This window comes from Populus nigra, chromosome 18 (assembly GCF_951802175.1).
Source record: "Populus nigra chromosome 18, ddPopNigr1.1, whole genome shotgun sequence".
NCBI lineage: Eukaryota > Viridiplantae > Streptophyta > Magnoliopsida > Malpighiales > Salicaceae > Populus > Populus nigra.
Genome location: NC_084869.1, coordinates 879,955 through 891,441, shown reverse-complemented (window position 1 = coordinate 891,441; position 11,487 = coordinate 879,955). Strand labels below are relative to the sequence as shown.

Genomic DNA, 11,487 nt, shown 5'->3' with positions numbered 1-11,487 from the left:
CAAAATTATCATGTGTACCAAACCATTCCCTGCAACAAAGTTAGGACTGCTTAGATAGGATCAATCTCTTGAGCTCTTAAAAGTGTTATTAGCGATATGTAGCTTTAAGCATTGTTATGCTGATATTGCTAATACTTGTACTGTGTGAGAACTAAATTTTGTGCTAACTCGTGTGCATCTCTGAGAGTATTAGTAATTCTTGTGAAGATGGGAATGGGAGGAGGTCCAAACTTGCGTAGACAAAAGAGGATTACAATAATCAAATCTGAGGACCAACGACAAGAAGATACAATATTAGCCACGAAGAAGGGAAGTCGAAGAAATGAGAATCTCAGACACGAGGAGAAGCGGAGGGTGAAGACTAAGCTCTCCGAAACTGGAGCTACTGAGATGGAGAACACTAATACAACGTTTCCCGTTGAGCCTGTGAATGGAACAGGGACTTGTGATGAAGCCTACGACACTCTGCTGTCTCCAAAGATAGAAAAAATGGATGATGATATACTGTCTATGCTTTCTGGTCCGAACCACGTGCCCGATACGAGCGGGATCGCAGCTGAAATGCTCCAGGCTTATACCTTGATAATTCTTGCTGTGAAGAATGTTTCGGTATCCTTCTTAGCAACTGCAAAGCCAAAGGATGCAGCTCTTATGACCAGTCAAGCTAATGGTGCCTTCACAATTCTTTGTGCCCTCGGTGCAGATTACCGTGCTTTTTACAACGCCATGACATCCTATCCTATATTCTTCTTCGTTTGGAACTCTCTTCTGCAGAGAGGAGCTACAGAACAATATGGAAGATGTGAAATTGGCGTCTTGTCATGAGAGGCTTGCTCACCAATTTATTGAAGCAGAAAGGGCCTTTTCTGATACTGAGACTCATCTGGTAAAGGCCAAACCTTACCTCCATCAAAGCTTGAAGCATAGCTTGAAGAAATGAGAACAGAGGTGGCGGACCTGGAAGCTGAGAAGATTCAACGAATGGAGGCATTGGCTGGAATTAATAACAAAGCTGGGGCCACTTTTCCCCAGGAAAAGGAAGCCGAAGGAATTATCAGAATCGTAGAGCTCTGCTGTCCATTTCTTGATTTCTCCCTACAAGTACAAGGGACGTGCATGTGCGCACACAATGTTGTCCTGTTTGATCCGATTCTTATGTGATCATTGATGTTAACTTACTACTTTTGTAACTAAAGCAGACACTGATACTAGTAGTTGTAGCTTTTACAAATGTAAAGATGCTATACATGGTGGTTCTAACCGATCTTGGACTTCAAGAGGTTCAACTGCATGGGAGGTATCATATTCTGATTAAAAACAAAACTACTTAATTCTGATGAAGCAGCTTAAAAAAACATGTCCAGTAATAAGATTCCAATCCATCTAAAACCTAAATGCCAATGATGCTTGGTTGTTATGGTGCATGTTATGTTGCTATTACTTCATTTAAGAGAATGCACCAGTAAAGGAGCAGTCAGTTTTCAGAGAGCAATTTTACTTGATCTTTGGCTTGCTATATCATGTGAATGATGCAGGCAACAGGAATCTGCAATTATGTTGCAGATTGATCAAAGCAAAAAATAAATGAACTCCAAATGGGTTTTGTAAAACCACATCAGAATTGAGTTCTGCATCAGTCTCCTCAAGATCACCTAGATCAGACAAGCATGTATACCAAAGAATAGCCAGCAATCTAGGATTTCATTGTTTTGCTAATCTCAGATTCGAATACAGAATTGCAATGGACAAGTGAATAGATAACCAAACTTTTGCCAGGTTCTAAGTTTCTTTTCCATCTGCTTCCAGCCAGTCAAGCGGAAACCAGGAGTCTTGCATCAAAGACCAATACCTACCACCAAGTAAGATTGAATATAGAGCAATAACAAGTAACAACATTATCCTTTTCAGGCAAATCACAATTCCATTAACAAAGAAATTGAGAGTCCAACCATCTTTCATACATGGAACAATGCAAGGATGAACCACTAGGGACAATTGACAATCTGAATTAGTTGACAAATTCCTGTTCAAGATGAACTTCACAACAAGCAACAACGCAGCTGAATCAACACTGGAATAAATACAAGGACTCTAATGGGGTGCTACCAGTTCTCCTTGACAATCTTTAACTTCTCAAATATGAACTTCCCTTCCTTGTACTTCTGAGATGCCTCATAAGCTCTTTCATACTTCCAGCCCAGCACCTCTTGACAATCGGCACAAGATATATCAGCAACAGTGTGGAGACCAGTCGTGAGATTCCTGTCCTCTTTAGGTCCCACGACAATGTTCATCGCATGAGAGAACAAAAAGGCTCGACCATGTCTTCCCTGTGAACAAAATTATGAAGAAGATATTGAACAGAATTCTTGTCACTGCTTCCTATCATAATATACTATATAATTCCATTGTATAGCGGGGGGGGGGGGGGAACGGAATTACTTGATAAAAAAACTAGCAATCAGAGATTGAACTGAATACAACAATCTTATGGACATAGAAGCAGGTATCATTTTTAGGGTTTCACATTATTGAAGACAAAAGACCCTTCATCAGAGACTTGCTTATAGTAACATGCTGATATAAGGGTCTGTTATCACCTGATTTTCTACATAGATTGCCATCAATGGATGAGAGAAATGCTATGAACAGGATAATCCATATCATTTCTCTCACTGATAAAATGAAACCATGTCGATCTAAAGATCATTGCACAGAAAATCTATATAACACAAAGAGCACCAAGTCAAGACATACGGACAAGGAACAGCCAATTATCATAAAAAGGCAGCTAGAAGAAAATATGAAGCAACAATTTTATCAAAGATTCAAGTGATTCACCTGAAAAGCCTTAGAAATTACATCATCATGAAGTGAAACATGGTTTCGACAATTACAACAGCTGTACAACCTTGGACCCACCAGTTCCGCCATTAATCAACAATTTCAAGGTTTAAACACCTTACTGATCACCAAAAAGACACAAGCACGAACACAGGAAACAAGAAACAAATAAATCCAAGATTGATCACTCACACGGCAAGAAAATCCAAGAGGAGATGATGATCAAGCAAAATTGCAGTCTTTAGTCTTTTGTGATCAAAACAAGGCTAAAAAGATAAGTAAAAGACCGTAAAGCACAAGTTCCTTTACCTACAACAAATTCAATGATGACCCAAAAGTCTGAAACAGGAAGCCAGAAACAACGTTAGCTTTACTAGTTTAGACCAAACTCTAAAGTTGAGTGTAGATTCCAAGTACGGTTATATTACATTTTTTAGAGAAAAAAAAATGTGGGGTTGATAAGGGCAATGATTATTGATTGGCTTGAAAGAGGAAACCATGAGAACATCAAAGATATCAAATTAATATTACCTAACCACTGACACAGCTGTAGTTAAAAAAACAAATTATATCTAGACGGTGATTAAGTGATAAAAACTTAAAAAAATTTATTTTTTATGATTTTAGATTCAAAATATATGATTGCTTATATGATAGCCATTAAAAATTTATATGGTTATTAACTTTAGAATCTATAAAATTAATCAAGATGCACATAAACTGACCCAAACATTCATATTAATTAAAAAACAAAATACACAAAGGCGAAGGCGAAGGTAGTTTTTTTAAGTACACAAAGACAAAGGTAGAAACTTCGTACAAAAATTTTAATGTTTGTTGTTAAAAATAAATTAAAAATTTTAAAAAAATACATTTTTAAAAAACGCACGAAACGAACACGAGCCAAAACATGGTGGAGTTAGTTATCTGAGACGAGAACGCGCTGAAATTAGCGCGTGGAGGGCGGATTTATTGAGAGGATTCAATAGCTTTCGCTGTCGTTTGTATAGCGCTTAGGAAGCTCCGTGTTTGAGACGTCACAAAGCGCTTGTGAAGAGTACGCACACCTGAAATGACCTTATTGTTATTGTTATTTAAGAATATTTGCAACAGTGCCATCATTGACTATAAAAGTCAGCAAGGAGTATCTCGGATTATCGGAAACTCATACGGTTATTATTACTAATCATTATAATTTGATAATAAGAATTTTATTTATTTATTTCTTAACCATTTAAATCAAGTCCATTGTGGATTGGGTTTTAACCATGTTATTTCTCATATAAATAAATAAATAAATTTTAAATGAATCGATCACACGAGAAACAAATCCATCTATTATTTTTTGAGTTATTTATAAATAAATAAAATCCCTTCAATTTTTGGGACGGCAAGCAAATTTAATTCACATAGTTATGCAACATCCGAGAAAATATTTATTCATTTTTTTTTTGGTCACTGTCAGGAAGTAAGATGAAGAACATGCTGTGGGCAGAAATTGCTGGAATTGATTTGCTGATAACTACAACATCCGAGAAAATAAGAAACAAACCCAACATTGGTGCTCACAAGTCTCAAGCTCTGGGTCATGTGTCAAATCTTTGTCTAATCTTAGATTTTGATTACTCTAAAATAGGTTAAATTGTGTAATTAGCACGGAAAAGAAATAAATGGTGGAGTAATACACGTTACAAAGATTTGGTGAAATATTTTAATAATTTCATGGTTTATAAAAGTAATATTTTAATATTATTGTGTTTAAAAACCATGATATTTGTCTAATATTAAATATTACTGTTGTGAACTTATATATATATATATATATATATATATATATATATATATGAACCAGTTTGTATATACCTCAACTAATTTCACGGGCTCTAAAATTAATAATTATATGAATCTTCAGTGGCTATAAGAGGATTCAAATTTATTATTATTGGAAAGCAAACTCAAGGTCTGATCAGCTGAGCTACCTCTTGAGGCTAATAAACTGTGATATTAATTATAGAAGTTGTGTATCTATATAATCTTAAGTTGTCGCGATTCAAAACGCGACAATATTAAAATATATTATTTTATTAAATCTTTTTTAAATGTTATTATTCCATCAAAATATATTGTTTTTTATTTTTTTTATTTCTAATATTAAAACATTAAAAGGAGACCAAAGTCCAAATCGCAAAATTAGTACAATTTTGCCAACATCACAGAACAGACTATTTGGATAGTTGTTTACGAGTATGCATCCAAGGTAGTTTTATTTTTATTTAGTTTTACGGCTGTTAAAATAAATATATGAAAGAATTTCACTAATTTAAATTTTAGAAGAAAAAAATCAACTTTTTTTGTAATTTTTTTATTGTTTTGAGAAGTAATGAAGAATCATTGGTCAATAATTTTTTAATCAGTCACCTGAAAAGCTTTAGAGAGGAGAACACTGAAGGGCAAGAGGATTTTTGCAATTTTTGCAGCTGTTCAAGGGGTAAGCACTGAGTTTCGCCACATTACTGAAATTAAGAACAAAAGAAATAATAATTCCTGAGGCATAATTAATTCTCGTCTTGCTGTCTAACTTGCATCAATAAATATTTGATTCCATATGGAAAAATTTATTAAATTCCTTTTATGTTCAAATTAATTTTAAAAAATATATTTTAACAAAAAAAATTAAAAAAAACTAAATTGGAAAAATAACCCCACCAGGCTTTGAGCGAGAATCAAGTTTACCGAGTGCCTCGTAACCTTTCAAATCATTTTTTGTATAACATGTCTTTAGAAGTGTACTAATAATTAAGTATTTTTAAAGTTGTTTTTATTTCAAAATATATTTAAAATATATTTTTTTATTTTTAAAAATTATGTTTAAAATCAACACATCAAAACAATAAAAAAATAAAAATATTAATTTTAAATAAAAATATTACTTTTTAAAAAAACAATATTTGAAACTGAATTTTTTAAAAAAAGATATTTAAAACTGAATTCCAAACATCCCTTAAAGATGAGTTTGCCAAAAACAAGTTTTGAGTGAAATTTAAATTTAGATAACCAGACCATAGTTTTGTAAAAAATATTTTCAAAACCATAATTTTAAATGCAAACCATGGTTTTGCCCAGAAATTACTTAGTTAGTAAACTTCAAGGATGCTTATACCTTTGTCTTTTTATGAGAAAACAAGAGATACTGAAAGATATTCAACTTCTTGACTGAGAAAAATAGCACAAAAGATCACCAGCTGGAACGGATTAAAGCAGAAGAATCAAGACATAACTTTAGCTATAAGGAAAAGAAAAATGACACACGAGCTTGATTCTCAAGTCCTTCTTATTTTTATTACTCGTTTGTTTGGTATGGTGATACTTTTTATGTTACATGATTTACAGGTAAAGCAAAAAAATATTCAATTGATAATTTAAATAATAAAATTAAAAAAATATAGCAATGAAAAAAATAGATAAAAAAATAGCAATGAAAAATAACTTGATTTAAGCCAACCTAAATTATAAAACAACTCAATAATAAAAGATAAAATTAAAAAAAAATAACAACAACAAAAACCTTATTAAACCAAGTTAACTCGCAAACTTTATGATTATCAAATCATGAAATTCTTGAACCATGTTTAATATAGAAACTTCATTCTGAATTAATTTAATTTGAAAGATGAAATAGTGAAAAAAAAAATCAAATTAGAAGACTTGTCAAAGGAAAAAAATAGAAATAAAAAGAATGAGGATCAAATTTGTTAGGAAAAAAGTCCATGGAGGATGAAATTGTGAAAAAAATATTATCAGGATCACCCAATAGAAAGAAAAAAAAGAGAAAGAGAGAATACAAAGTTCAATTTCCAATAAATCAAATGTTAAAGGATGAAATTTGAATAATTTAATTTTTAAAAAGATCCAAAAAATTTTTGATCCCTATTAACCTTTGAAATCGATGATTCGAGTTATGAACCCAAGATCAACCCCATATCAACGAAAAACAATCTTAGTTAACCTGGGTTATTCTTCAAGCCTCACAATCATAAGCATAAGATCGAGATAACCTAATAGGAAAAAAAAAAGATAGGAAGATCAATTTGAAATAAATTAATGTTGAAAGATGAAATTAAATTAAATTAATTTAAGAAAAGGATTCAAAAACAAAAGTCAACTCGTGTTAACTTTTGAAACTGATGACTCAGGTTATGAATCCGATATTAATCTCATGGAAGGCAAACCTTAAAAAATAACAAAGCAAAACTCTAAAAAAAAAGTAAAATGTAAATAAATAAATAAATAAAAGCTTTTAGAAAGGGGAAAAAATAAACTAACCTGAAAAATCTTCTAAATTCAATTTAATCTCTAAAACTTGTAACTCGTGAAATTCTCATGAAATTCTTAAACTTTTTTAGGCTATTTTAGACTACCTTTAGTGTATGAAGATTAAGTTATTTCCTATCTAACAACCCATCCCACATGATTAGAGCATTAATTAATAAAGTAATATGTGGTTACTTTCTTGGAAGATAATAAAAATAGAAAGAAATGGCTGCTTGTATTTCATGTATGTTGTTTTGAAAATACAAAAAATTATTTTAAAATAATTATATAAATAAATTTATTATATATCTCTTTCCTTGTCTCCTCAATAGACACGTTTTTAATTATCTCTTTTATATCTATCATGTAATACTAATAAACACAACCTTAAGAAAATAAATAATTTTCTTGTTATATCCTCTAAAATCCAAATATTGAATGATAACACAAAGAACATACTCACTTACCAAGCATGCAATCTAGCTCTAAAGGTGCTCCTTTCAATCTAAAATCCACATCAACATATATATATATATAAACACGCACACACACACAAATTATTTTCAAGTATTTACATAACATTAATCAAACACAAACAGAGTCTCAACAGCAAAATTTTAAATGCAAATTAACACATATCTAATATTCCTTCACAAGCTTCAATTTCTCAAGTATGAAATTCCCTTCCTTGAACCTCTGTGTTGGATCAAAAGCCCTCACGTATTTCCAGCCCAGCTCCTGACCACAACTGCTGCAGTGGATACCAGCAATTGTGTACATCCCAGTTATCATCTTCATGTCTTTTTTATGTCCCAAAACAATGTTCATCACATGAGAAAACATATATGCCTGCCCTGATCTTGCCTAGCCACCAAATCATTTGAAAAAAATAAAAAATCCCACCTTAAATTGATAATTTTATTACCATATATCATTTCTGAATGGATAGACAAATAATTAAGTTGTTTGTCACCTGATAAGATTTGGATAAGAGATCCGTACTGAAGGCAAGAGGATTTCTGCAATTCCTGCAGCTGTACAAGGGATTCTCACCGGATTCCGCCATCTATAGCTGCTGCAAAGTTTAGCATCAAAAGAAAACAGAATTCTTGAATATAAGTTACATGAATAATACTGATGATAATACTAAATGTTCATGAAAACAAGCATGGCAAGATTAAACAGAAGTTAGACGTTCTCACATGAAGGATGACCCAAAATAGCTGATCCAAAGACGAGCACAAAAGAATATTGTGTTGAGAGTAGTAGAAGGATATGATCAGTGTCTTGAGATCAAATTTATGGATTTGTAAGAGAGAGAGAGAGATCAAAGCAAAAGGTTGACCGACCAAGAGATTGAATAACAGTGGAGAAAGCTAATAATTGACTATTATTCTCTACTCTTTAGTTTTGAACACAGATAAAACTTAGTCCTTCATGTTTCAAAATCTATGTACATCAGTCCCTCGATTGACCACTATTTGGTTTAAACCGAATTTAGAGATTTCGGTTTGCTTTTTGTTGGCCTCTCTTTCAGTTTACTTTTTCAACACTGAATTAAATTTAGTTCGGTTTTTTGGTTTAAGTTCTTTTTTAATAACAAATGATGATATTAGTGTGTGAAACCTAATATTCAAAAACAAAAAAATGAAGTTTAATAAACCATAAAATTACTTCTAATATTAGAAAAAAAATCATTTCTTAACTAAAAATAATTCACATTTTGGTTTGGATTTTATCTTGATTTTAAAAAATTTAGTTAAAACCGGATAAAATTTATTAAATTAAAACTAAGAATTGATTTGGTATTCTGGTAGTAATTGTTTTTCAAAGTATTTTTTATTCGGAAATATATTAAAATAATATATTTTTTATTTTTGACATTAACATATTAAAACAATTAAAAACACTAAAAAAATAAAATAAATTAAATAAATAAATAATATTTTTTAAAAATACTTTTCTAACATAAAAATAAAAACAAAATGTTTACCCATACTTTGTCGGGATAATGTTTGTACAAATTATTCATACCAAGGACATGAAATTGACCAATTTGTTTGATATCACTTCTCTAAATTGTCTTCTCCTTCAATTTTTCTTCAATTTGTAATCAAATTCCCAAATGAATATCGGTAAAAGACAATTGCAACCCTACTGTCAATCAATAAAAACATTTGGTCACCATCACATATTCTTCATGCACCATTAAGCTTGCAGGTTGGCTAGAAATTTAAATGGTGGGCGTACAATTTTAATTTATTAATTTGAAGGCTATGTTGCAGGAAATTTTATGGTATTTAAAGAGTAATTAATAATATTTTATTAATTATTATTTTGGTTTGTTTTAAATATAAAAAATAAATATAATTATAAAAGATAAATTCTAGATAAAAATATTCTTATCAATTTTAATGGTTATGATTTTTATTTTTTATATATATTTATTTTTTTAAGATAAATTTAAAAAATAACTAAATGAATATTATTAATTACTTTTTAATCACTATAGGGTTTAGGGGGTTGGTGTTGCTGCAGCCTTTAATTTTTTTTTAAAAAAAAGCTGCGAATAAAATTTAATTTGATCGCATTAATGACGTTGCTGTAAGTTGTAACTCAACGAGTTGTTTCTAATTTTCAATTAAGTTTTTTATTGTATTATTTTCACAATAGATTAATGGCAAAGCGAGAAACAGATTATATATATTCACTTTGGCAGAATCTAAACAATTGTTAACATAAAAATTGACTCCCGGAAAATAAAACCGGCGACTCACGGCAGGCGCCACCGCAGTCCATGCCTTCTCCATTTTCAATTTTATTTTTTAATAAAAAATCTAAAAAGATGTTCACATGTCGAAAATAAAGAAATGTTTTTTCATCAAAAAAATAAGAAAAACATCATATTTATAACTAATTTCAGGGGAAATCAAAATAATAGCATATTAAAAAAAAATATTTTTTCTAACACCAAAAATATATATATTATATTAGACTTACGATTAAAACAATTTATGATATTGATCAAATAAAAGAAGAAAAACAATTTAATGTGTAAAAGTGATTGTATACAAAATAATAGTATTGCATTATTCATCAATTTTCTTTTAATCATTTGGATAGTAATAAAAAAACTTGTAAAGAATATGTTATCATATATATATATATATATATATATATATATATATATATATATATATATTATTTTCTGTTATTATTCTCAGACATATATATGTATAAGGGTGAAGAATTATAATATTTGGCAATAAAAAAATCAAAATATTTGACGCAGTATTCCTTATATTTACCTTATTAATATAAATAACTAAAATTCCTCATACTGTATTTTATGGGCAAACAATTAACTATTCCTTAAAAAACTACTCACAATCATCTAAATTTGTGGTTTGTTTGAGATATCTCCGAGAGATTTAATCCTATTCTCAATCTTTTTTCTTCCTTACATTTAGTCAATGGAGAGTCATCTCATTGAAATCATCAAGTCTACGTATACCTTTAACAAAATAACAGTTTAAACTTTTAAATCATGATACGTGTCAATAATACTCATACACATGCAGAAAAATCCCAACATATATTATATCATGATGAAACCTCAAAATAATACTGAAAAGTTAGATAATACATACTAAAACTCTGATTACAAAATTATTGATATCTTAGAAAGATTTCAATGATACAAATCCAACAACATCAAGAACAGTCACCAATAATGATCCAAGTGCGTCCCATTTACTGTCCAAAGATGATAAATGACTCACTTGCTTTTGACGGCAAGTATGACTCATTTAGGTTATTGTTCATGATCTTTTATGGGTGTCATTGGATATTTTAGTCAAGATTTTTTTGAAAGTAATGGTGGTATTGTAATTGTAGTTTCAATATGCTTATCTTTTTCTTTATTTTTTCTTTCTTTTTACGACATAATCAGTATTATAAAAAAGATTTCAACAAGATGAATCTAACAACACCAATAATTATCACTAATGGTGACCCGAGTGTGTTACAGTTGTCATCCAAAAGTTTTAGGTGACTTATTGTTTTTAAGAGTCAAGTGTGACTCGCTCTGGTTATTGTTATTAAGATTTTTTTGATGGTATCGGTAGTGTCATAATCATAGTTACGACGTGCTTTCAATATCTTTTTCTTTATTTATTTATTTTCTTTTCTCTCTCATTTCTCTTCACAAATTATAAAAAGGAGAGAGAAGAGATAATAAAAAAAATATTGGAAACACATTGAAACTCTATTTAGACATCACTAGTACAATTAAAAAAATTAACTATGAGGAGTGTATCTCAACTGGTCAGT

At 30.2% G+C, this 11,487-nt stretch overlaps 1 protein-coding gene and 1 long non-coding RNA gene across 2 annotated transcripts; both read right to left on the bottom strand.

Moving 5' to 3' along the window:
- Positions 1 to 1,901: 1,901 nt before the first annotated feature.
- On the bottom strand, positions 1,902 to 3,350 carry LOC133678223 (protein yippee-like At4g27745). The gene is made up of 3 exons (XM_062100468.1): positions 3,154 to 3,350; positions 2,842 to 2,965; positions 1,902 to 2,330 (listed from the first exon to the last, which is right to left on the bottom strand). Exons 2-3 carry the CDS (start codon positions 2,932 to 2,934, stop codon positions 2,103 to 2,105), a joined length of 321 nt encoding a protein of 106 aa, XP_061956452.1. The 5' UTR covers positions 2,935 to 2,965; positions 3,154 to 3,350; the 3' UTR covers positions 1,902 to 2,102.
- A 4,303-nt stretch (positions 3,351 to 7,653) lies between these two features.
- Positions 7,654 to 8,524, bottom strand: LOC133678944 (uncharacterized). Its single transcript, XR_009836066.1, has 3 exons — positions 8,358 to 8,524; positions 8,129 to 8,230; positions 7,654 to 8,019 (listed from the first exon to the last, which is right to left on the bottom strand). It is a non-coding gene; the product is annotated as an uncharacterized LOC133678944 (long non-coding RNA).
- Positions 8,525 to 11,487: the final 2,963 nt, after the last annotated feature.